Consider the following 27500-nt stretch of genomic DNA (forward strand, 5'->3'; position numbering starts at 1 on the left):
GTGTGTGTGTGTGTGTGTGTGTGTGTGTGTGTGTGTGTGTGTGTGTGTGTGTGTGTGTGTGTGTGTGTGTGTGTGTGTGTGTGTGTGTGTGTGTGTGTGTGTGTGTGTGTGTGTGTGTGTGTGTGTGTGTGTGTGTGTGTGTGTGTGTGTGTGTGTGTGTGTGTGTGTGTGTGTGTGTGTGTGCTGCTCTTTAAAGGAAGCGGAGGAGGAGGCAGTCACACGCGCTCCAGACTCAGCGGCAAACTGTTTACTGAGAAACGTGACGAGAAGTTTTAAACCAGAAACCGAGTGAAGAAGAAGAGTTTGAGGAAGGAAAGAAGGAGGCAGCAGGTGGGAAACTTCTTCTGTTTATTTGATTTTGCTGTTTTAATATTTAGTTTCTCCTCAGAATCACTTCAGACGTTCATTTGGTTTTATTCTAAGAGTCTGTTCAGCTTGCAGGCTGTGTCCATCTTCACTTTATTTACTAAGTGTTGATTTTTCAGTTTCCTCATCCATCAGATCAATCTAACTTTATTTACACTGCACCTTTCGAACAGCTCAGTGCAATTCAAAGAGCTTTACAGGGGAACAATAAGACAGAACCGTCTAGAGCATCATGCGTTTGCAGCGTCGCCGTCCTGCGAGAACCACGTATCAGAGAAACAGCCTGTTTTCAGCTCTGTGACGATGCGTTTCCCAGCTGATCCGAGGGGGGGTTAAAGAGTTTATTCAGCTTCAGGAGGAGGAGGAGTTTCCTCAGCACGTGAAGGAAACTCTTCATCCTTCAGCTCGTCACAAACACCTGGAGATACGAGGTTTCCACCGGACAGGAAGGGGAAAGCTGTGATCTGTAAAGTAACTGAAGCCGTCGGACGAACATAATGTAAAGTCTATATTTCCCTCTGAGACGAGGCGCAGTGGAAGTAGAAAGTAGCATGAAATGGAAATACTCAGGTGAAGTACAAATACCTCGAGTCTGTACTTACGTGCAGCACTTGAGTAAATGTACGCAGTTACTTTCCACCGCTGGGAGAAAAACAGACAAACAGATTTAAAATAAATGATGGAGCTGATTGATTACGTCTCATGTTTGACTCACTTTAGAACCAAATACAATTCATATAAATTAACGTTATTTCTACAACACATTTTGATCACAAAGTAATCATTGATACTAATAATCGATGTATATTAATGTTGAAGCTGTTGTTTAAATGATCGGCTCTTTGGTTTTTGTTTTGTGAACTAGTGAAGCTGCGTTTCACGTTTGAATGGTGAACAACGTTATTATCGTCATCATTAGTGTTGTTGTTGACATAAACATGAGTCACAGCAGCAGCCATAATGATCACATTACATTGGCAGGATGGATGTGACATCACACTACAGTGGCTCTGACATCACTGAGAGCGGAGCCAATAACATCACAATCCAATCAGAATGCATCTCGAGCCAGCCGACAGCCAATGGGATGCTCCCACATCACAACACAGGTGAGACAGAAAGCTCCCCGTGTGATCATCTGATTTTTATGACATCACGCAATGACATCAGAGAATTTGTCTCTGTGACTGATGATGACATCATCTAAACTGTTAAACTCATCCTGACCTGAGAACAGTTAAACTGTCTCTGACGTCACGACCGGTTTCCACATCTGGATCAGCTGTGAGACGACTTCCTGCTTCAGGATGTCTCTCTGGAACACAGCCTGTATTTTTACCCTGAGCTGAGACTTACAGGCCAGACTTCCTCCCAGGCTGCAGCACGAACCCACGACACGAGTCCTCACAACACATCGACACAACGACCAAAAACAATTACAAACATTACTCTTATGGTAGAAAAGGTTTCAGTCGTAGTCGTCTGGACGCTGTTTTCAGAATCAAGACGTTTCGGCTCCCATCCGGAAGCCATTCTCAACTGTGAAAATGGTCTGAGAACTCAGAAATTTAAGCTACTCTGTGTTACATAAGCCCCGCCCTCAGGGAGGAGTCTTCCTCAGTGTCTGCTGTTTACCTGCCTAGTTTCACCTGAAACTGACCTAATAGTTTCCATGATGGCCCAGTAATCAGTAATCAGGCCTATTGTTTTCTGGCTGCACCTCCCTCATCACTGTTAAGTACCTGATTAGCATGTGATTGGCTTGACCACGGTGCTAATACACTGTGATAGATCGTTGGCAAGTTGAATCTTTAAACAGAAATGGTGGTCCAAGATCCATCCTGCCAACCGTTTACCACAGTGTATTAACACCTTGGTCAAGCCAATCACATGCTAATCAGGTACTTAACAGTGATGAGGGAGGTGCAGCCAGAAAACAACAGGCCTGATTACTGATTACTGGGCCATCATGGAAACTATTAGGTCAGTTTCAGGTGAAACTAGCTATTAACAGATACTCAGGTAGACTCCTCCCTGAGGGCGGGGCTTATGTAACACAGAGTAGCTTAAATTTCTGAGTTCCCGTCCCATTTTTCCACAATTGAGAATGACTTCCGGATGGGAGCCGAAACGTCTTGATTCTGAAAACAGCGTCCAGACGACTACGACTGAAACCTTTTCTACGATGGAACAATCCTGGATGAACGAGGGACGACACCGTCTGATACACATATGTTTTCTCCTCTGTTGCCTCTGTGGTTCGGGTTTGGTTGAAATATGGGGGGGGGTAATTAACACCTAGAACCTAAACACATCAGAATCAAATATTGAGCTCATTATTTTCTGTTTCTCTACACTGTGAAGTTAATCTGTAACCTTCCTCACATGAACACATGAAACTAACAGAAACGTCATCCTTACCTTGCTGACCTTGTGCTGTTTCCAAGATGGCTGCAGTTTTCTGAAGTTTTAAATCCTCTTCCTCCAGAGGAGGCTCCTCCCCCTCTCTCTGATAGGTCAGATGACGGTGACAGCAGTAATGACTCTTTAGCGGACAGCTGCTCCACCAATGACATCTCTCGCCTCCTGCCCACCCAGCCGGCCTCTGCACTCCGAAAACAGAAAGGTAACTGTACCTGATGTAATCCAACTTCCTGTACCTGAATCTAGCATGTCTCAGTCTGATGTCATCTCTCTGTCTCTCAGGTGTGGACAGCTCTTCAGTGTCTCCTCCGCCAGTCTGTACTCCTCCATCTTCCTCCATCACCTCTCCTCCTCCTTCTCGGTCGTCCACCTGTAACAGACACAGCTGCAGCCTTCCTCATCGTCATCATCATCATCAACACAGCACCAATCAGAAGCGTCTCTCCTCCACTAAAAGCCACGCCTCCATCAAGACAGACGCCGCCCACATTAAGGAGGTCGCTGGAGATGGTGAGCCAATCAGTTTTGACCTCTGAATGTAAAGTTTGTCCTGAGGGTGGCGCTGGAGGAAAGTCATTAAAATCTAAAGGTTTATTCTCCGGAGAGCAGGACTGAGATCAGATAGAAACATAGATACAAAAGTATGTCGTCAGCTAACTTTATGCTCTGTGGAGGCAGTTTGGAATCCGGTAAAGTTATAGTTTTGTTTTTATGGAGGTCACAAGTGGTTCGATGAAAAGCTCAAAGATAACCACTAGTTGTAGAAAAGGTTTCAGTCGTAGTCATCTGGACACTGTTTTCAGAATCAAGACGTTTCGGCTCCCATCCGGAACTGAAACTGACCTTCTGTTTCCGTGATGGCCCAGTAATCAGGCCTATTGTTTTCTGGCTGCACCTCACCTAAAAGAAGGTCAGTTTCAGGTGAAACTAGGCAGGTAAACAGCAGACACTCAGGAAGACTCCTTCCTGAGGGCGGGGCTTAAGCAACACAGAGTAGCTTAAATTTCTGAGTTCTCAGACCATTTTCACAATTGAGAATGACTTCCGGATGGGAGCCGAAACGTCTTGATTCTGAAAACAGTGTCCAGACGACTACGACTGAAACCTTTTCTACGATGGAACACTCCTGGACAAATGAAGGACTACACCGTCATAACCACTAGTTATTACAGATGGTGTTGGTGAATTATTTGTATACTCGACTCGACGATAGACCTCGAGCCCTCGACACTTCCTGTCCTGTACATGTTGAACTACTGCCTGACTGCAGATGAATATCGAAGAGACCGACTGGAGGCTTCAGGGCTCGACAGATTCCTTCATGTACCAGAGTCAGACAGTAGATCATGGATGTATAATAAGACCAGGGTCCGGCACCGCTGCTCAGCCTTGCAGCCAATTTTTTTCAGTGGCCACTATTGCAAAGAAAAATTCCCCTGCAGCCCAAAAAGCATTTTCCCCGTATGCCGCCATTATAAAAGAGACGTCTGTAAAACTGTTGACAGAAACCTCAAACTGCAAACAAGGTCACTTATGACGCTTTAATTTTTTATCCATGGAGGTTTTACATTTGTAAAACTTTCCTCGAGCCAAGAAAAGCGATTTAAAAATCTGTGACGTCATCCCAGTGTAAAGTTTAAGGGCTGAGCGTGAACCCGCGGCGGGGCCAGCGGGAGAAACACTACTCCCATATTCAGCGGGCCACAGACCCCGGAAGTAAACCTGGAGGCTAGAAACTTTTTTTGGCGAATGCACCAGGCGAGCAATTCTCATTGGACTGAATATCGCCATCTCTGGGGTCCGACATCCAGTTCTAAAAAAACATCCATGCAGTAGACTCGCTGCTTGTTAGCTTGTTAGCCTGTTAGCTTGTTAAAAATAATACATGTCACATTTCCAGTGTTTTTCAGTTAAAAGTAACAATAAGTGTCCACAGTTTATTATCAGCATCATGTCCTCCTGTCTCCTGAGTGAGAACCAGGTCTCTGTTGTGGAGCAGTTTACACTCTGACAGAGGAGCTTCAGTAAACCTGGATGGTGACACACAGCTAATAAGCTACGATAGCTTCCTCCATGTTGGGCCTTTTGCACCCACAAGAGGATCAGCTGATCTCTGAGATTCCACTGAAATTAACACATTTTGCTACAAAATTTAGCCGATGTGACTGAGCCTTTGGACTGTAAATGCCTGTGATGGAACATGTAGCAGACAGTCGGACGGACGGTATTTCAGTCCAACAGGAAGCAGAAAACTGAACACACTCCCATCTCAGTGTTTATCAGCTGAACACCTTCAACATGGAGGCTGCTTATCTCTGCTAAACACACACACACACACTCTGACTGATAAGCCCTCCCAGCATCAGTTGGTCTGTTTCTACCAACCGACACCCGCCTTGACCCACAGCAGACGGACACCATGATAGCAGGACTGTGTGAGACCCAACGGTCCTCAGATCAGTTACAATCTGTTCATATTGTCCATGTGCTCCTGTTCACACTGACTCGCTTCATAACACGACTCCACTGTCAGAGACTTAATCCACAGTCTGACTTCTACAGTTCAGCTGAAGATCATTTCTAGTTCAGATCTGACATCATGTTTATTGTACATCAAGACGTCGTCCGTCCAACTCAGCAAAGAAACATAAAGACAGAATTAGGTACTAAAGAGACTTTAGTAACTTTAGAAGATACACATTTTATTAATGTTCACAATATCAGACATTTCAAGAATAAAGGCAATTTAGGCCTGTCTGTACTGATTGCCTCTGTCTCTGCAGACTGTTGCGTTCACTGTCTCCTGGCCTGTCTGTTCTGCGAGATGCTGTCCATGTGTTCGGCTCTGGGGGAGTGTCTGGCCTGTGGAGTGGGCGGGGCCGGGTGTTGTGACGCTGCGGTTGGCTGCTGCTGCGTGGAGGCGGCGGGGGAGGCGGCCTGTACGGAGGAGGCGTGTCAGGCCGTGTTGGATTGTGGGATAATGGAGGACTGCTGCGGCTCATCCGACTGCTTGGAGATCTGTCTGGAGTGTTGCTCCATCTGCTTCCCCACATAGAGCATCCAATCAGAGAGGGACTACAAGATGATGTCATAGCAAGTAGGAACGGGAGATTTCTCAAACCCTGTCTGAAGAACATTGACTCTGTTGTCTTTGTTTGGCCTGGAGACAGACTTGATTCATCCTGGAAAAACATTAAGTTATTCACCATGTTTGATCCCCACAAAAAGATGAAACCGCTTCTTAAAAAGCCAACTATAGACCTATATCTAACCTTCCCTTTTTCTCTAAGATCCTTGACAAAGCAGTCGCCAATCAGTTGTGTGACTTTCTACAGAACAATAGTTTATTTGAGGATTTTCAGTCAGGATTTTAGCCGTCTCCCGGCAGCTCCCGAGCAGCCGGGAGACGGCTAACAGGAGCTACCTCTGGTTGGTCCGCACCGGCTACTGGCGGCTGGCTAACTACAGAAGCTACTGATTGATTTCCCATGGTGCGGCACCGCGTTTCCAATTCACTAAGCCTCGCCTCCAACGCTAGAAATAAACTACATGTATTACATGTACCATTATCACTAAAGGAGGCAGAGGAATAGCTAAACATTTGACACACCGAGCAGGAGAGTGTGAGGGAGAGAGAGAAGCCATCGCTAGCTGCTAAGATAAAGAATGGTAGCTAGCAAAAATGAATAGCATGTAAACTGTGGGATTAGCGAGAAAGTCATTAAAAGAAGGAGCGAGCTATGCTGAGCAGAACTAGTGTACGTTTAAATGTATAGCAGATAGTTAGCAAAACAAAATTAACTGTGATGAGCTAAAGCAGCAAAAATACACTACTAGTAACACACAAACACCGGTGACCGGAAATGAGACAATACGCTGACCACAGCACGTTTCTCGAGCCAGATGAAACTAACCAGTTAGCTAAACTTCAGCATGCCTTAAGGACATAAAGACCTGGAAGACCTGCAACTTTCTGATGTTAAACTCTGACAAAACTGAAGTTATTGTACTTGGCCCCAAACACCTCCGAGACACATTATCTAAAGATATAGTTGCTCTAGATGGCATTTTGTGTTTGAGTCTGGTTCTGCTCGAGGCTTTTCCTTGCCACTGTGGCCAAGTGCTTGCTCATGGTGGGATTTGTTGGGTCTCTGTAAATATATATATATATATATATATATATATATATATATATATATATATATATATAAAGAGTTCGGTCTAGACCTGCTCTATAGGAAAAGTGCAATGAGATAACTTCTGTTATGAAATGGCGCAGTATAAATAAAATTGAACTGAATTGAACTGTCTGTCAGTACATCATTAAAAACTGTCCTGATATCCAGACGTGAGGTATTTTACTTCACTTTAAAGAAAGACACTGACCATTTTTCAGGTGTAGATCTCAGATTCAAAAGTTGCAAATAATTTCACTTGAAGGTCATTTTGTGTTGAACAAATTGTGAAAACTTGGGAATCATGAGAGCATAAATAAAAAACGTAACTAATGCTTAACTAATGTATGAGTCGTGATGATCGAATCAAATCAATTCAGACTTTATTTATACAGCGCCTTTTGTGCAAAATTGCAATACGTTGCTTAACAATACAATGAAAATACAGCAATACAAAATAAACAATATAAGGAAATAATAATATAGGAAATAAGAAATATGGTAGAACAGAGAGACCAGTGTCGCACAGTAGAAGAGGGTATTAAAATATAATGGATTAAGGCTGTTTTAGTGCCAGAGGACCTGAGGGATCTAGAGGGAGCATACACTGAAAGCATGTCTGACAGGTGTTCAGGTGCTAGTAAAGTGAGGGATTCGTACAATCTTTTCTAAAACTGACAGGCAACCAGTGAAGGGACGTCGAGATGTGTGCTCTTCTTCTGGTCTTAGTCCGAATGATCTGTAGCTTATTTGATGACGGTCACACAGGTTCGGTTCTGCTGATCACATGAACGGGTCTTTTTTAACGTAACTGTATCCAGTTGATTTGGTGTCATAAATTAATATATATTAGTATGTGCTCTTATTTTTCTGTGATGGAATGATTGGAGCACATACTTCTTTGTCTTTTGGTTAAATGTCCATCGGCCATTTTCACCTCAATTAGGGGCTTTTGGTACCACAAGCTTCTGGTTTATTCTTTGAACACCCCTCTTGACAAAATCAGTGCAGTTCTACTAAATTTCCTCGGCTTTCTGACACGGACTTGTTTCTTCAGCACAGCCCACATGTTGTCGATTTTGGGAAGGCCATTCAAAAACCTTAATTCTAGCCTGATTCAGCCATTCCTTTACCACTTTTGATGTGTGTTTGGTGTCAGTGTCCTGTTGGAAGACCCAGCTGCGTCCAAGACTCAACCTTCTGGCTGAAGATTTTCGGTTTTCCTGAAGAATTTGGAGGTAATCCTCCTTCTTCATTATTCCATTTACTTTCTGTAAAGCACCAGTTCCTCTGGCAGCAACACAGGCCCAGAGCATAATACCACCACCACCACGCCTGACGGTAGGTACGGTGGTCTTGGGGTGATGGCCTCGCCTTCTCTCCTCCAAATATATTTCCGGTCATTGTGGCCAAACAGCTTAATTTTTGTTTCATCTGACCACAGAAGTTTCCTCCAGAAGGCTGTTTCTTTGTCCATACAACTGTATATGAAATATGTTTATGAAGTAACTGTGAATTAACTAATCACATAAAGTCACAGTGAATCGATCCTTTGTTAACGTCGAGCAGCAGGAAGTAGTGATACATCGTTAAATCATCACGACTCGTATTAGTTCAGCATTACTGAGACAGAAGTAAAACTTTTACTTCAGTAAACGTCGGAACACCACAGTGTACAAATACTCTGTTACAAGTAAAAGTCCTGCATTCAGAATCTTACTTAAGTAAAAGTACAAAAGTATCAGCATCAGAATAACCTTAAAGTACCAAAAGTAAAAGTACTTACTATATAATAATATATATATATATATATATATTATATAATAATATAATTATTGATGCATTAATGTGTCCATCACTCTTGTGACTTTAGATCCTGCTGGTAGTTTAATCTCTAATAATACATCGTAATTTATTAGTTGATTATATTTTGTATTAGTAATCTGAATGTAACTTAAGTTATCAAAATAAATGCAGTAAAAAGTTAAATGTTTCCCTCTGAGATGTAGTGAAGTGGAAGTACACAGTAACATAAAATGGAAATACTCAAATGAAGTACAAGTATTTCGAAATTGTACTAAAGTACAGAATTTGAGTCGATGTACTTTCCACCGCTGTACTTCGGTAAACGATTCGTTCTCTAAACGCTGCCGCTCTGAGCTGACAGAGACTCAGCTCGTCTCTGATGTTTCTGTCTCTGATTGACAGCTCAGGAGGGGGCCAGGCGGGGCGGGACAGGAAGTGGGTCCTGCAGGGACAGGAAGTGTGTGTTTGTTGAAGCAACATGCCAGGACATCCAAACAGGAAACAGGAAATCACTGGAATGACAACGCCACCTGACCTCTGACCCCCGGGACGACCAACATCAAAGAGAGAGAGACACACACACTGTAACACACACTCACACACACACACTGTAATACACACACACACACACACACACACTCACACTCACACACACTGTAACACACACACACACACACACACACACTGTAACACACACACACACAGTAACACACACACACACACACACTGTAACACACACACACAGTAACACACACACACACACACACACTGTAACACACACACAGTAACACACACACACACACACACACACACAGTGTAACACACACACACACACACACACACAGTGTAACACACACACACTCTCACACACACACTCACACACACTGTAACTCACACACACTGTAACACACACACACACACACACACACACACACACACACACACACACACACACACACAGTGTCAGAATGAAACAACAGTTAGTTGGATTTCTTCACATCGTCGCCCAAAGACAAACTGATCTCCAAACAGTTCAAAGAGCTTCAGACGGCGTTTTAAACCTGAGGGTCGGGGCCCTCTGAGGGGCCCCCGGATTACTAACAGGGTAAAACTATCTGCTGCACAAAATGTTGCGTCTACAGACAGAAAAATGAGATTTGGGGTACTTGTACTTTATTTGTGTATTTTCTTCTCATCCCACTTTCTGCTTCTGTTAAACTACATTTATCTGTCGGCTTCAGGGACTTCACACATTAAGGTTTTTACACACAAAACACATGAGTTCATAAAAATATGATGTTTTGTTATAAATTAAACTCCCAACAGTTTATACAAGTTCAGCTGAAACAGTTATGTTTGAAGACTAATAACTGTGATGTTTGTTAATAACGTCGAGCTTCGGACTGTCGGTCGGACACGACGACACGCTGAAGGCGTCGCTTTGGGCTCTGGGTCGTCGTGACGGCGTTTCTCACCGTTTTCACCAGTTTTCCAAACCGATCGATCGATCGATGGATCGACGGAGAAAAGAATCGGCAGATGGATCCAGAATGAAAAGCATCATCAGCTGCAGTCCGATACAAACCGGTTCAACATGAGCTCCAGCTCCACCAGCTGCAGCAGCAACATCCTGCTTTACATTAATGCACGAGGAATAATAACCTGATGATAGAATATATAACAGCACAGCAGCCACAGGGACGCTGCACTGCTTTAATGCTTTAAGGGCTTTTTCCTGATCACACTCTCACACTTTCACTGCAGCAGAGTGTTTCCACAGAGTGTGTGTCAGTGCTTTTACTGCAGTACAGTGTTGTATTAGTACTTTTACTGCAGTACAGTGTTGTATTAGTACTTTTACTGCAGTACAGTGTTTTCACATTTTTATTTTTACTTGAGTTAAAGATCTGAAGACTTCCTCCAGCGCTGACAGCTGAAAGATAAGCAGACACAGTGACGAGAACATCAGATTACATGAAGCTTAAAAGCTTCAACGAGCCTTTTCACACTGAATAAAACAGAAGCTCGTCGGTTACTGCCACCTAGTGTTCAGACTGACCACAGCCACTTCACCATCAGAGGCAGAGTCTCCTGTCTCTCCCCTGTCTCTCACCTCACCTGTCTCTCTCCTGTCACTCACCTGTCTCTCTCCTGTCTCTCACCTGTCACTCACCTGTCTCTCACCTGTCTCTCTCCTGTCTCTCTCCTGTCTCTCACCTCACGTGTCTCTCTCCTGTCACTCACCTGTCTCTCTCCTGTCTCTCACCTGTCACTCACCTGTCTCTCACCTGTCTCTCTCCTGTCTCTCTCCTGTCTCTCACCTCACCTGTCTCTCTCCTGTCACTCACCTGTCTCTCTCCTGTCTCTCACCTCACGTGTCTCTCTCCTGTCACTCACCTGTCTCTCTCCTGTCTCTCACCTGTCACTCACCTGTCTCTCACCTGTCTCTCTCCTGTCTCTCTCCTGTCTCTCACCTCACCTGTCTCTCTCCTGTCACTCACCTGTCTCTCTCCTGTCTCTCACCTCACGTGTCTCTCTCCTGTCACTCTCCTGTCTCTCTCCTGTCTCTCACCTGTCTCTCTCCTGTCTCTCTCCCGTCTCTCTCCTGTCACTCTCCCGTCTCTCTCCTGTCACTCACCCGTCTCTCTCCTGTCTCTCACCTGTCTCTCTCCTGTCTCTCTCCTGTCTCTCACCGGTCACTCACCTGTCTCTCTCCTGTCTCTCACCTGTCTCTCATCTGTCTCTCTCCCGTCTCTCTCCTGTCACTCACCGGTCACTCTCCTGTCTCTCTCCTGTCTCTCACCGGTCACTCACCCGTCTCTCACCTGTCTCTCTCCTGTCTCTCACCTGTCACTCTCCCGTCTCTCTCCTGTCTCTCACCTGTCTCTCTCCTGTCTCTCTCCTGTCTCTCACCTGTCACTCACCTGTCTCTCACCTGTCTCTCTCCTGTCTCTCACCTGTCTCTCACCTGTCTCTCACCTCACGTGTCTCTCTCCTGTCACTCACCTGTCTCTCACCTGTCTCTCACCTGTCACTCACTGGTCCATCACCTGTCTCTCACCTGTCTCTCTACTGTCTCTCACCTGTCACTCACCTGTCTCTCAGCTGTCTCTCACCTGTCACTCACTGGTCCATCACCTGTCTCTCTCCAGTCTCTCACCTCACCTGTCTCTCTCCTGTCTCTCACCTGTCACTCACCTCACCTGTCTCTCTCCTGTCTCTCACCTGTCACTCACCTGTCTCTCACCTCACCTGTCTCTCTCCTGTCTCTCACCTCACCTGTCTCTCTCCTGTCTCTCACCTCACTCACCTGTCTCTCACCTGTCTCTCTCCTGTCTCTCACCTGTCTCTCACCTCACGTGTCTCTCTCCTGTCACTCACCTGTCTCTCACCTGTCTCTCACCTGTCACTCTTCTCTCTCTCACCTGCCACTCACCTGTCTCTCAGCTGTCTCTCTCCTGTCTCTCACCTGTCTCTCTCCTGTCTCTCACCTGTCTCTCAGCTGTCTCTCACCTGTCTCTCTCCTGTCTCTCAGCTGTCTCTCTCCTGTCTCTCAGCTGTCTCTCACCTGTCTCTCACCTGTCACTCTTCTCTCTCTCACCTGCCACTCACCTGTCTCTCAGCTGTCTCTCTCCTGTCTCTCACCTGTCTCTCTCCTGTCTCTCAGCTGTCTCTCTCCTGTCTCTCACCTGTCACTCTTCTCTCTCTCACCTGCCACTCACCTGTCTCTCAGCTGTCTCTCTCCTGTCTCTCACCTGTCTCTCTCCTGTCTCTCACCTGTCTCTCAGCTGTCTCTCACCTGTCTCTCTCCTGTCTCTCAGCTGTCTCTCTCCTGTCTCTCAGCTGTCTCTCACCTGTCTCTCACCTGTCTAAGAAATACATGTGGAACATTTTGAAAATATTCAATAGTTTTATTGTGGAGGACGGAGATTTAATTTATTATTAATATCATGATTTTATTGATGAAGTACTTAAACCAGAAGGAAATGTATCAAATTACTTGCTTAATAAATTTATTTGTAAATTATGGAATTTTATTTTCATTTATCACTTTGTCATTATCAATATTTTTATTAATGACCAGTTCATCGTAATGTGAGGTTTGTTTTAAGAGTCAGTTTTATGCTGGACGTTGTTCTTGGCTGAAAATAAAACCTCACCTGTCTCACCTTGATAAATTTACTGAAGTTAAACTGAGACTTTCTTTCTTTTTACTAATCTAATCACTAATTTACACCCATCCCTCCTTTTTCTACAGTATACCTGCTGTTGGAATCTATCCCAGCATGCACTGGGTGAGCGGCAGGACACACTCTCATTACTTCATACTTTGTTTTATTTATGTTTTTAGATTAGTTCATCCTGACTTTTCCTCTGTAGGAACTGTTGAAGTATGTTTCTGTATGACACAAAACACATAAAAGACTAAATCTGTTTTTATTAAATGACTTTATTTCTATATAAAAGTTTGAATCTGAAACATAAAGAATCTATCAAAACAAACATAATGCTAAATGAAACATATTGAGATCATATTCAGACTAAATGCAGCACATTAACTATAAACCGGATGTTTGTAAACATAAATGTCATAAATCAGAACAACATCAATATAAAAAAAACAGAAATCCCTTTAAGTTTTTATCTGATGACTGACAGCTGAGCCGGCAGCCATGTTGGATCTGTAGTTCAGCTGATGTTTCCATAGTAACCGGCATTGGATCACATCACTGACATCATCTCCTGTAACATCTGTGGCTTTTTGTTCTGAGACGTTTCAACTATTAAAATGTTGTTTTCAATATTTCTCCTTCAGTGAAAAACTGTTTCTGCGCTCAGTTCGACTACAACTAACAGTTAGCTTGCTTTTAGCTAACGGACTGAATGGACTGCACAGTTTGTAGGTGACCGCTAACAGCAACTTAGCAGGTGGCTCCAAACTACAATTCATACAGTCCAGTTACAGCTAACAGCTAACAGCTAACAGCTAGTCAACGTAGCTGCTGTTTATGAACTCTGTTCTGTTAGAGTTTTCAACGAGAGGACACACAATCAAACATGGAAGTTGAGGACACTGTCAAAGCTTCAACAGGAAGAGATTTTAAAACAGACAAAAGGTGCGGAACGCGATTCTGGAGAAATCCAATACATGACAGACACCATGATACAGAACGAACAGCGACACAGCAAGTACTGTAACTAATGTTAGCTAGGCTGTGGGTTAGCTTAGCCAGGCTGTGGGTTAGCTTAGCTCAGTTGTGGGTTAGCTTAGCTCGGTTGTGGGTTAGCTTAGCTCGGTTGTGGGTTAGCAAACTGTCCCTACAGCTGCTGCTGCGAAGCTAACAGCCAGAGAGGACGAGACGGTTTCCCAGAGCAGCACAGCAGCTCCAGACAGCGACGCTCACAACTCTCCTGCTGCTACAGCTAACATCACAACAACAGCCGATCTTAAACTACAGAGTCAGCTGAATGTCTGCGGGCAGGTCGTTTAACGTCACTGACACACAGATCGTGGCTGAACAGTGCTGTGCGGCTCGGTCCGAGCCTCTTTGTGTTTCCCGTTCACAGAGCCAGGGCTGAGTACGAACAGGAGCGTTCAGCGCTCACACTGAACGCACAGCTAGCGGACCGCGAGGAGAGATTCACCGAATCTGACAAAAAGACGTGTATTGATTAGAATCGCTGACCCCGCCTTTAAGACACAACGAAAACTTTGACAAATGAAGTTTCCTGAACACTGACTGTGGTGGATTTTCTCTCTGCAGGTTGATTTTCATAAAAACTGACGGATGATTTGATCGGCAGGATGTGAACGACAGGATTTGGAGATTTGAAAAAATAGCGTTTTAGTCGTGAGAGCAGAACTGCTGAAGTTTCCCTTCTGTTTCCTCTGAAGCTCATTTACCCAACAGAACGCACAAGATAATAAAAATAATAAAAGATCAAATAGACTCAATAATGAACCTGAACAGATCTCATCCAGTAAAATATCTCATCAGTGTTTGTTTCCAGCACACAGTGATTATAGATTTATGTTTTTATGTACATATGTTCATATTTACAGGACTGAACTGAGGGTCAGACGTCATGTTTAAAAAACCTTCGTGAATAAACTTTGTTTTCTACGGAAGCTGCAGCTGAGGCTCGTTTTCACCGCAGATTCATCTGAAGGTTTTCCATTGTTTGTTCTGTCGGTAAAATCTCTAAAATAACATCTTTAGTTTCCTAGAGTCCTTCTTTAGTCTGACACAGGTGAGTACACACCTGCAGAACAGCGCCACCTGCTGGCCAAACTGGTCAGAACAGGTGAGACACGTATGACTCATTCCAGCAGCGAAGAACACTGTCAATACTGGGGGCGTGGCCAGGTAAACCAAAGAAAGCTGCAGGACTCAGCTGCAGGTGAACACATTAATGCTGTTTGCTGCATAGAAACAATATAAACATGTTAACAGTTAAGACATATTTACTTTAAAGCCCTTTTCAACCGGAAACCTTCAGGAACATTTTAGGGAAATAACTTTTTCTCCATTTGTGACGAAGCTCATTGCAGCCAGGAAGAGAAAGAAAGAGACAGGAAGTTAGGAATGAAGAAAGAGTCACAGCGAGTCCAAATGACAAAATACAAAGTTACTCAGCTGAGATTATGACTCGAGATAATTCACAATTTTGAATTTGTATCTCTTTGTAATCAAAAATTAGACTTTTGAAGTCAAGATAATCAGAAAGTCAGTTGGAAAACTGACTTCACACGTCACGATTGTGAATTAGTGTAATGTCACCGAGCGGACAGGAAATGAGGGCAGAGAGAGAGACGGTTCCACCACGACGGCCCTTCAGTTGGTTTCGTATCATTTAGTTTAGTGAGTATTTTAATGTCGGTTACTTCTCATCTGTTGTTTTTTCTTTTCCCGGCAGCAGTGATGCTCCGACACCAGTGGTTACCATGGTAACACTGTAGGACACAGTGGTTACCATGGTTACTCTGGAGGATACAGCTGTTCCCTGTGACGTCGCCTTTGTGCACTGTTTGTTTTGATGATGTCACTGATTTAAAATAGTCCTATTGAAATAAAAACACTCCCGGCTGGGCGGCGCCCGGCCTCCAGCTCTGGGCCAATAGGATCCCTGTGTGTATGATGATGTCATCAGAGGTCCTCGTCCATGCTGAAGCTGCTCCTCCTGCTGCTGGTCTTCGAGGCTCCGCAGGACAGCAGGGGGTCGGACATCACCCCTCCTACCACGCTTCCCCCCTCCTCCATCAGGATGTCTCCCAGACCGTGGAGCTCCGTCAGCCCCACGTCAGACATCAAGTCTGGGGAGAAGACGGTGGAGGCTCCCTGAGGATCGTCCAGCTCCACGAAGCTCAGGGCGTCCAGACCCAGGGAGGGGGTCACCAGGGAGGAGGAGGGGGAGGGGGAGGAGAAGGGGTGAGGCAGCGTAGGAGAGAGCAGGGCCTGGGGGTCCAGGGAGGAGGAAGAGGAGGAGGTGGGGAGAGGTGAGGAGGAAGAGAGGGTTTGGAGGCGAGCCTGAAGCTCCAACTCCTACAACAAAGAAACAAAACAGGAAGTCAGAACTGAAACTTTTAAAGACTGAAAACTTATTTTCAGCCTCCCACATGATGTGTGTGTATACACACACACACACACACACACACACACACACACACACACAGAAGGCTTTTCTGCTCAAATCTGAGGTGGATCTGCTAAACCTGCTGGGAGGAGTACGTCAAAGCACTGGGGGCTGTGACCCCCAAACTGGGAGACTGGCTCCAGCAGATTCCAGGTACAACATCTGAAGTCTGAGTCCAGAAGAGAGCAGTCCTAGTCCTAGGAACAGCTGAGATACTGCAGAACCCTCAAACTCCCAGGCCTCTGGTAGAGGACCCGAGCTGGAGGAGGACCCGACCCGACGAGGTTTGTATTTTTATTCTTGTCCAAACATTTTATGTATCCTAGTTTTTTAGTTTTAATTTCTGGGACTCAAAGCGTCCCTGCCCCTGTCTGAAGGACCAGGACCAATCAGAGTGTCCTCCTCCCCCCTCCTCCCCCCTCCTCACCTGTATGCGGAGCAGCAGGGAGTGGTTGGTGTTCTCCAGCCTCCTCTGTCTCTCCTCCATCTCTCGGGCTCTCTGTTGCTCTTTCTGTAGTTTGCGGATGTAATCCACCGACGCCTTCAGGATGGTTCCTTTGTTCCACCTCGTCTCCCTGATCAACCAATCACAGGCCGTGCCTCGTTAACGCCACAGCACTAACGACCTTAACGAGGTGCATCATTCATCAAATATGAATATATGTTCAGAGACTGTACAGTGTGGTGCTGTCCATATACAAAAACACATCAATACATAAACATAATAGTAATAATTAATCATAAATTATGGATCGGTGTCGTCCCTCATTCGTCCAGGAGTGCTCCATCGTAGAAAAGGTTTCAGTCGTAGTCGTCTGGACACTGTTTTCAGAATCAAGACGTTTCGGCTCCCATCCGGAAGTCATTCTCAATTGTGAAAAAATGGGACGGGAACTAGAAATTTAAGCTACTCTGTGTTGTTTAAGCCCCGCCCTCAGGGAGGAGTCTACCTGAGTATCTGTTGATTAGCTAGTTTCACCTGAAACTGACCTAATTGTTTCCATGATGGCCCAGTACTCAGTAATCAGGCCTATTGTTTTCTGGCTGCACCTCCCTCATCACTGTTAAGTACCTGATTAGCATGTGATTGGCTTGACCACGGTGTTAATACACTGTGGTAAACTTTGGGCAGATTCAATCTCAGACCACCATTTCTGTTCAAAGAGGGGTTTTCTTTTTTCACAAAAATGGCTTCTTTGACTCGTCTTTCAAACCAACTCTTCTCTCTACTTAGAATCTCCACCTCGCTGTCTTCAAATGTGCGGTTTGTAGCTTTTAGATGCAAATGCATTGCATCTAAAAGCTACAAACCACACAAGCCCAAAGTCTATCACAGTGTGTTAACACCTTGGTCAAGCCAATCACATGCTAATCAGGTACTTAACAGTGATGAGGGAGGTGCAGCCAGAAAACAATAGGCCTGATTACTGATTACTGGGTCATCATGGAAACAAAAGGTCAGTTTCAGGTGAAACTAGCTAATCAACAGATACTCAGGTAGACTCCTCCCTGAGGGCGGGGCTTATGTAACACAGAGTAGCTTAAATTTCCAGTTCCCGTCCCATTTTTTCACAATTGAGAATGACTTCCGGATGGGAGCCGAAACGTCTTGATTCTGAAAACAGCGTCCAGACGACTGCGACTGAAACCTTTTCTACGATAAATTATGGATAATTATTTGCCATTATTTGTTATTTATAACGATCCTGTTACAAGACAATTTAATTATCTCATTATCGTGTGGAAAACAAAAGGTCGTTTTCTTGACTCATGACCTCAATAACCTGCCGACTGTAAACTGACCTCATGAAATACTGTATGACATTTATTACTAATAAATGATTTGTGTTGTATTTAAAGTTAAATTGCTCTCGTGTATAAAAACGTTAACTGTTTTTATAACAACTCATCCCCTAATGTTTTCTGTTTTGTGTTGTTTGGATCTGAAAGAAGTGTTGAGTGTTTCAGTGACGGTAACTTAACAGCGATCAATAATGGAATCAGTGAGTGAGAACAGCAAAGCTGTTAACCAGAGAAAGAGTTTTCACAGAGCGACTGTGGAAATGGACATTATACTGAATGTATCAAGTGATACGGCCTTTATTTGAATCCTGAAGACGAAAGCTTCACCCACTGAAGTCATGTGATGAATGTCAGGATGTAGATGATGAAGTACTGTGATAGTGTACTGATGTAAAGTATTAGTACTGCAGCAGAGTGTGAGGATGGAGCGTTTACTGACGGGTCAGTGGATTTGGGGATGAGATCTCCGAGTTCTTTGATCCGGTCGTTGATGTTGAACCTCCTCCTCCTCTCAACTGAAACATACAGCGGCAGCTTTACTTCAGGATCAAGACTCAGATATCAGCTGCTGCTCATTCAACTATTTCAATCAAAGTCTGCAGGAAAATGTTGCAATCAAACCGCAGCAGATCATCAGGAACAGAAACATGTTGAAATCAAAGATTAAAAAACAGAAATCAGAATCAGACTGTCAGCAGCTGATACAGATTTTCACCATGACATTTTCAACATTTTATATGATTAGATTTCTTTTTGTCAGAGTTTTTCTGTCTTCAGTAGCAAATTCAGTTGTTGACTTTCCACTCTGAAGGTTCAGGGTTGTGTCAGGACTTTAGAAATACTGAGGCTACGAGTCCAAGTTCTCCCCAGTGCACCCGCCCCCCTCTCTATTTCTATGTAAATTATGTGGATTTTTCATATTATATTTATTCAGTTACCTGTTCAATCATATTTTCTGTACATTTTATTTCCCAACATCTATCGGAAATCTAATCGCTGCTAGGAAAACAACAGAATAAAGAAATAATGGAACCTTTCTGATGCCGACTGTTGGCGTCAACACATTGTGAGTACAAAGTGAAATGTGTCGTAGCTTTGAGAATCAGAAAGAACTGGTATCAAATGTTTGGTCAGATCATTATGCTTGTTTGCTTATTCTTTGACCAGATAGTTCAAAGTGGTTTAAATCAGGAAACGTTTCTTACTTGAGTCATTTCACACTGATGCATTGAGTTTGATATATTTTGGTAGAAAGAAAAAAAGGGTCAACCCATGTTTATGTGAACCACAGTAAGGTATTGTATAGGCACCATGTCAAACATTTAATTTCGTTGGCCTGAAAGTAGTGAAATTGATGCATATCCGGTCTAAACAAACTGAAATGTGCCCGTTAAATAACCATCATGTATAAGTTTTTAACAGCAATGTAAACTGGACAGAATCCAGAGGACGTCATGCCGTCAGCGTTAGCGACAGACCTCAACCTGTCGGGAAAAGGCCTTTACACACAACTACCGGTCATCAGGCAGTAATTACTGTAGTCACGAGTGAAGTAATACTGCAGTACTCACTGAGGTTGTGGTTGTCTTTCTTTTGTCGGTCTTTGATCAGAGCTTTGGCCTCCACATCTACAACAACAACAACAACAACATCATCATCAGTCTGCTTTAACAGACATTTCACTGCTGTAGAAAAAGAAAATTCTCCACAGGTTTGTGGGGACGTTTTGAAACGTGAGGACATTTATGGGAAGTGGGAACATTTTGTAACATTAAAATTTCTGTCAGACTGTACGATCTCCCTGCGGTTTCAGGTGTTTTGATACGACGATAACTAAAAGGCTAATCGTTTTATAAAGGCACAGTTACTACGATATCAAACAAGCTAAAAACACGAACGCTCGATTTAAAGCGAACAACGGACGTGAAGTCCTGGAAGAGCTGTGGATGAAACCGTCTCTGCTCCTGAGCTCACACGTTCACAGATGCATCTCCAGGACAGCTGAGCAAACTCCATGCGCTGATGAAGACCATGCAATATGGTTAAAAGCTCTGGAAAAAGCTAGTAAGTGGATCCTGAGTTGGGATTGCTTTTTCATACTACTATTTCCGAGGTGAGGAATGAACTTTGATGTTTAATAATTTTATGTTTTCAGCAAATCAACTTCCTGAAGTTACTGGAACTTTTTGGTTGGAAGTTTGTTTTCTGACGAACAGAAAGGACTAAAACGATTTTAAACGGACGCAGAAGTTTTTACCAAACAAGATGTTTAGTTTCAGAAGCTAAAAAACTAAATTAAAGTCGACTGTTCTTTCAGCTAGAACAGAGAAACAGCAGAATGTGTTTTTAAGTTTGGAGAACATGTTCACGCTGACTGAACAGGAAGTGGGAACTGATGATGATGTGGGAAAATACAACTGGCTGCTGAGTGTGTGTGTGTGTGTGTGTGTGTGTGTGTGTGTGTGTGTGTGTGTGTGTGTGTGTTCAGAGGAAGTCATGATGTTGACTCATCAAACTGAACAAGAACAGATTTATAGCAGAAAAAGGGAAACGCAGGGGGAGGGGCTTAACTCTCAGAGCTCTGGCATTAGAATTTTCTGAGCCAATCAGAAATCAGCTCTGCAGAGTGTCCTGTCTGTCACCTGTTACAGCTCCCGTCACGGCGGCTATAATGATAAGCTTTGAGCATTAAGTCGGACTGGTTTGTTACTTACTACATGCTTGTTAAAAAGAGCTGATAAAGAAATAACTTTATTAGTATTACTGGACTGTAAATTCACTGCGTGTTATGAACAATGACAAACAGGTAAAACATTACAGGAGGATTACCGTGACTGTCTGATCCGAGAATATCCTACATACATATATATATATATATATATATATATATATATACACGTTGTTTATACAGATCGATTATAAGGCCGCCTCCTAAACAGTTCTCGATCAGCAGCTGGATTCATTAACAGTCAATAGCTTTGAAATCAGATCCAAACAAACAGGCTGAACTAACCAGACAAACACCAGAGTTCATTTGAACAGAACCCAACAGGTGAGAGGTGAACGCATCCTGACATCATCTTTTCGCTGATGACATCAGTATATTTAACTTATATTTCCTCACACACAGACTTCCTGTTGTGGGATGAATACACACAACAGTGTCGTCTCTTAACAAATACAACAAATATTCAAAGTTCAATTCTTTACTGTGTTAATAAAAGGTCCTCACTACTATAGAAGTGTGACACCCACCGTTCAGCTCTCTCTTGACGGCGTGCAGGTCGGCCGGGCAACTGTTGCTAATGGGGATGGTGGGCGTGGCCACTCCTCTGCTGCCGCCGTACACGTGCAGCATGTTCCCCGACACCGGCAGCTGGAACGGACCAATCAGAGCACAGAATCAGCGGCTGACAGAGAAAGTGACCCATCAGAGTCAGAGGATATCCAGAGCATCCTGCGCTGTGATTGGCTGCAGCATGACCTTCCTCGCTCTCTGCTGCTGATAAACACTGCATACCAGGATAACACACACACACATCCTCGTACTTCTATCCTTGTGAGGACCGTCATTAACATAATGCATTCCCCAGTCCCTCACCACCATCACAACTGAATGCCTAACCTTAACCTAACCATAACCTAACCATAACCTAACCTAACCTAACCTAACTCTAACCCTTCAAACCAAGTCTGAACCTTCAAACAACCCTTTGTGAGGACCGGACTAAATGTCCTCACTCTGTAGGTAAAAAAAACATGTTCCATTCCTCACTATGTAGTAAGTACACACACACACACACACACACACACACACACACACACACACACACACACACACACACACACACACACACACACACACACACACACACACGCACACACTGAGCAGCTTTTACTTACAGGAAGGTGTCAGTGTGTTTTTCCATGTACTTTCTTACTGAGCAGCCATTGATTCCCACTTCTTTACTTACGTCATGCTAATCAATCAGCAGACTGTTTACTTTGAGCAGTTTAAGTTCAGACTGATTTGAAGAGAAAAATGAACGCAAATAACTTTCATATCATTCAGACATGAATAGAAACCAGCGGCTGCGTTTGTCCTAAAACACAGCAGCATGTTCACACACTGACTGGGATTCAAAGTGCTAAAACAACAGAGTGGCCCTTTAAGTCCGACCTGACACACTTTACGGCACTACATTAATCTGCACTTACTGGGTCCTTGGTGGCTTCAGATTTTACAAACAAAACATGTGATCAGGTCATAAAATAGTTTATAAAGCAGCTCCAGCTACAACATTAAAATTCTGCTTCTATGTTAATGCATCTGTAATAATAATCTGCTCAATCAGTGCTTTTGCTTCTAACACTTTAAGTACATTTAGCTGATAATACTTCTGTGCTTTTACTTAACTAAAGGATCCAAATACTTATTTTCTCTTTTCTCTCTGTAGTAACATTACAAGTCTGCAGCACAGAGTTGGTCAAAGGTCAGAGGTCACAGCTCAAACACTCAAACTGACCTGAAACAACAAGAGAAACTCAACACTTTACCTCTGATTTAATCCTCCTCTTCTCATGTTCCGGCAGTAAAACTAAAATCCTCATCTTTTCTGATTTCACACAAACACATAAAAAAAAAAAAATCTCTCTCTCTATATATATATATATATATATATATATATATATATATATATATATAGATAGATTTAGATAGATAGATAGATATATGTATTTATATAAGATATGCACACTAACACTAACACAGACAGCAGCTTCTCTTCCTCTTTCTGTTTGGACGACTGTTGAAAAATGAGGAAACGTTTCTTTAAGAAAGAAACAAAAAACCCTCCCAGTGAGCTTATTATCTATCTGACACACACACACACACACACACACACACACACACACACACACACACACACTCACACACTCACACACTCACACACTCACACACACACACACACACACAGTCTCCACCCACATCTGCTGCAGTAGAAAAACGAGGAAGTCTGGAAAACTTAAATGATATTCTGCTCTGACAGATTTTCACTCCTTCTGACATTTTGTTCATTATTTCAGAATCAGAATCAGAAACACTTTATTGATCCCTGAGGGGAAACTCTTTGTTACAGCAGCTCGCTGTCAGTCAATCACACAGGAACAGAAGCACTGAGCAAAAATATATAATACACTATAATACAGGTCAGATAGATTAAGTACAAAGTGGATTTACCGGTTGATAAGCATAGTACGGTATAATACAATGTAATAAATATAAGTAATAAGTGCAGCTTATTAAGATGATTATGAGACGGGGGATATTGCACAGCAGTAACAGAAGTATGAATAAATATCAATAAATTAAACTGAAAACAGAATATTGCACAATTATCTCAAGTATTGCAGAGATGTTAATGATCAGTGTCCAGTTTAGTGACTTCGGGTCATACAGACTGACACTTAGAGGGAGGAGTTAAAGAGTTTGACTTCCTGCGGCGCTCTGTGGTGCTTTTTCATTCAACAAAGAGGGAAATAAAATTCTACGAGCAAGAAATCTAAATCTATCAGTGGTCCTGTTAGCGCCCGAGCTACTGAACATGCTAAACACAGGGTATAGGGTTTCGGAGTGTGAGGAGCTGCTGGTTCCTGCAGTAAATGTCCTGTTCGTGTTTCCTACAGACAAAGTTCGGGACGGACAGCTGAATCGTCAGAACAAAAGACGAACAACTGTGTTAGAAATTATCTGGTTCAAAGTGAAGTCAAAGTTCAAAGACGCCTGACGTCATAAAGACTTGAGCTTCAGATTCTGTCACAGATGACGATTTTACAACCTGCAGCTTTAATCAGTTCATTTTTCAATTCTGGGTCAATGAATTCAGTAACCATGGTGACATGTTTTGTTTTCAACTATAATGACAAAGCTGATGGATTCATTATCCAGGAGAGTCCTGAGTTTCTGCGTTCAGGAATGTAGAAAGATACTTCAGGAACCAACTTTATTGAAAAGATGTATTTGGACTTCGGGTCAGACCTGGTTTCACGTCCAATGGCAGGTATCCACCTTAGTGGCTCGACTTTATATTTACTTCTGGAAATTGCATTTGTCGTGTTATATTCAAAGACTAGAAATGTACGTCTTTACAACATCAGATGTTCACAGAGAGAGTTGCATTATGGGAAGTTTGTAGCCTTAATGTTGGCTGGTGAGTTTTTCGAGTCCGTTAGTGAGTCACTTCTGTTCGTTCAGTTTAATCTGCAGCAGTTCCGTGTTTTAGAGGAAATACGTTTCTGAAAACGTCTCAAATATCTTGATAACTGACAACTGACCAAGAATTACTGCTACCACACAAAGTCATGATGATGTGTTTCCCGTGTGTTTCCTGTAAGTTCCCTGTGTGTTTCCTGTGTGTTTCCTGTGTGTTTCCTGTGTGTTTCCTGTAAGTTCCCTGTGTGTTTGCTTTAAGTTCCCTGCATGTTTCCTGTGTGTTTCCTGTAAGTTCCCTGCGTGTTTCCTGTAAGTTCCCTGCATGTTTCCTGTGTGTTCCCTGTAAGTTCCCTGCATGTTTCCTGTGTGTTTCCCGTGTGTTTCCTGTGTGTTTCCTGTAAGTTCCCTGTGTGTTTCCTTTAAGTTCCCTGCGTGTTTCATGTGTGTTCCCTGTAAGTTCCCTGCGTGTTTCCTGTAAGTTCCCTGTAAGTTCCCTGTGTGTTTCCTTTAAGTTCCCTGCATGTTTCCTGTGTGTTTCCCGTGTGTTCCCTGTGTGTTTCCTGTAAGTTCCCTGCGTGTTTCCTGTGTGTTCCCTGTAAGTTCCCTGTGTGTTTCCCGTGTGTTTCCTGTGTGTTTCCCGTGTATTTCCTGTGTGTTCCCTGTGTGTTTCCCGTGTGTTTCCTGTAAGTTCCCTGTGTGTTTCCTTTAAGTTCCCTGCGTGTTTCCTGTAAGTTCCCTGCGTGTTTCCTGTGTGTTTCCTGTAAGTTCCCTGCGTGTTTCCTGTGTGTTTCCTGTAAGTTCCCTGCGTGTTTCCTGTGTGTTCCCTGTAAGTTCCCTGTGTGTTTCCTGTAAGTTCCCTGCATGTTTCCCGTGTGTTTCCTGTAAGTTCCCTGTGTGTTTCCTGTAAGTTCCCTGTGTGTTTCCTTTAAGTTCCCTGCGTGTTTCCTGTGTGTTTCCTGTAAGTTCCCTGCGTGTTTCCTGTAAGTTCCCTGCATGTTTCCTGTGTGTTCCCTGAAAGTTCCCTGTGTGTTTCCTGTAAGTTCCCTGTGTGTTTCCTTTAAGTTCCCTGCGTGTTTCCTGTAAGTTCCCTGCATGTTTCCTGTGTGTTTCCCGTGTGTTTCCTGTAAGTTCCCTGTGTGTTTCCTTTAAGTTCCCTGCGTGTTTCCTGTGTGTTCCCTGTAAGTTCCCTGTGTGTTTCCCGTGTGTTTACTGTGTGTTTCCCGTGTATTTCCTGTGTGTTCCCTGTGTGTTTCCCGTGTGTTTCCTGTAAGTTCCCTGTGTGTTTCCTTTAAGTTCCCTGCGTGTTTCCTGTGTGTTTCCTGTAAGTTCCCTGCGTGTTTCCTGTGTGTTTCCTGTGTGTTTCCTGTAAGTTCCCTGCGTGTTTCCTGTGTGTTTCCTGTAAGTTCCCTGCGTGTTTCCTGTGTGTTCCCTGTGAGTTCCCTGTGTGTTTCCTGTAAGTTCCCTGCATGTTTCCCGTGTGTTTCCTGTAAGTTCCCTGCGTGTTTCCTTTAAGTTCCTTGCGTGTTTCCTGTGTGTTTCCTTTAAGTTCCCTGCATGTTTCCTATAAGTTCCCTGCGTGTTTCCTGTAAGTTCCCTGCGTGTTTCCTGTGTGTTCCCTGTGTGTTTCCTGTAAGTTCCCTGCGTGTTTCCTGTGTGTTCCCTGTAAGTTCCCTGTAAGTTCCCTGCGTGTTTCCTGTAAGTTCCTTGTGTGTTTCCCATATGTTTCCAGTGTGTTTCCCGAGAGTTCCCTGTAAGTTCCCTGCGTGTTTCGTGTGCGTTTCCTGTAAGTTCCCTGTAAGTTCCCTGCGTGTTTCCTGTAAGTTCCCTGCATGTTTCCTGTGTGTTCCCTGAAAGTTCCCTGTGTGTTTCCTGTAAGTTCCCTGTGTGTTTCCCGTGTGTTTCCTGTAAGTTCCCTGTGTGTTTCCTTTAAGTTCCCTGCGTGTTTCCTGTGTGTTCCCTGTAAGTTCCCTGTGTGTTTCCCGTGTGTTTACTGTGTGTTTCCCGTGTATTTCCTGTGTGTTCCCTGTGTGTTTCCCGTGTGTTTCCTGTAAGTTCCCTGTGTGTTTCCTTTAAGTTCCCTGCGTGTTTCCTGTGTGTTTCCTGTAAGTTCCCTGCGTGTTTCCTGTGTGTTTCCTGTAAGTTCCCTGCGTGTTTCCTGTGTGTTTCCTGTAAGTTCCCTGCGTGTTTCCTGTGTGTTTCCCTGTGAGTTCCCTGTGTGTTTCCTGTAAGTTCCCTGTGTGTTTCCTGTAAGTTCCCTGCATGTTTCCCGTGTGTTTCCTGTAAGTTCCCTGCGTGTTTCCTGTAAGTTCCCTGCGTGTTTCCTTTAAGTTCCTTGCGTGTTTCCTGTGTGTTTCCTTTAAGTTCCCTGCATGTTTCCTATAAGTTCCCTGCGTGTTTCCTGTAAGTTCCCTGCGTGTTTCCTGTGTGTTCCCTGTGTGTTTCCTGTAAGTTCCCTGCGTGTTTCCTGTGTGTTCCCTGTAAGTTCCCTGTAAGTTCCCTGCGTGTTTCCTGTAAGTTCCTTGTGTGTTTCCCATATGTTTCCAGTGTGTTTCCCGAGAGTTCCCTGTAAGTTCCCTGCGTGTTTCGTGTGCGTTTCCTGTAAGTTCCCTGTAAGTTCCCTGCGTGTTTCCTGTAAGTTCCCTGTGTGTTTCCCATATGTTTCCAGTGTGTTTCCCGAGAGTTCCCTGTAAGTTCCCTGTGTGTTTCCTGTAAGTTCCCTGTGTGTTTCATGTGTGTTCCCTGTAAGTTCCCTGTGTGTTTCCTTTAAGTTCCCTGTGTGTTTCCCACATGTTTCCTGTAAGTTCCTTGCGTGTTTCCTGTGTGTTTCCTGTAAGTTCCCTGTAAGTTCCCTGCGTGTTCCCTGTGTGTTTCCTGTAAGTTCCCTGTAAGTTCCCTGCGTGTTTCCTGTGTGTTTCCCGTGTGTTTCCTGTGTGTTTCCTGTAAGTTCCCTGTGTGTTTCCTGTAAGTTCCCTGCGTGTTTCCTGTAAGTTCCCTGCGTGTTTCCTGTGTGTTCCCTGTAAGTTCTCTGTGTGTTTACTGTAAGTTCCCTGCGTGTTTCCTGTGTGTTCCCTGTGTGTTTC

General features: G+C 43.8%; 2 protein-coding genes across 6 annotated transcripts in view; one reads left to right on the forward strand and one right to left on the reverse strand.

The window, feature by feature from the left end:
• zgc:113363 (uncharacterized protein LOC791449 homolog) overlaps positions 1–13204 on the forward strand; it is a 15248-nt gene extending 2044 nt beyond the window's left edge. For 2 of the 4 annotated variants that reach the window (XM_044209994.1, XM_044209996.1), the window contains exons 2-6: positions 197–330; positions 1348–1475; positions 2855–2992; positions 3073–3300; positions 5574–7871. In XM_044209994.1, the coding sequence (XP_044065929.1) occupies positions 1349–1475; positions 2855–2992; positions 3073–3300; positions 5574–5845 (765 nt within the window). In that variant the 5' untranslated portion in view covers positions 197–330; position 1348 and the 3' untranslated portion in view covers positions 5846–7871. Of the gene's footprint in view, positions 1–95; positions 331–1347; positions 1476–2854; positions 2993–3072; positions 3301–5573; positions 7872–13029 lie in introns of those variants that run through there. The other 2 variants (XM_044209997.1, XM_044209995.1) reach the window with 2 other exon arrangements.
• Positions 13202–27500, reverse strand: part of tfe3a (transcription factor binding to IGHM enhancer 3a) — a 25858-nt gene continuing 11559 nt past the window's right edge. For both annotated transcript variants that reach the window (XM_044209993.1, XM_044209992.1), the window contains 5 exons: positions 21465–21585; positions 19781–19837; positions 18649–18724; positions 16834–16981; positions 13202–16315 (listed from right to left, as the gene is read on the reverse strand). In XM_044209993.1, the coding sequence (XP_044065928.1) occupies positions 15920–16315; positions 16834–16981; positions 18649–18724; positions 19781–19837; positions 21465–21585 (798 nt within the window). In that variant the 3' untranslated portion in view covers positions 13202–15919. The remainder of the gene's footprint in view (positions 16316–16833; positions 16982–18648; positions 18725–19780; positions 19838–21464; positions 21586–27500) is intronic.

This window comes from Siniperca chuatsi, linkage group LG10, assembly GCF_020085105.1.
Source record: "Siniperca chuatsi isolate FFG_IHB_CAS linkage group LG10, ASM2008510v1, whole genome shotgun sequence".
Lineage (NCBI taxonomy): Eukaryota > Metazoa > Chordata > Actinopteri > Centrarchiformes > Sinipercidae > Siniperca > Siniperca chuatsi.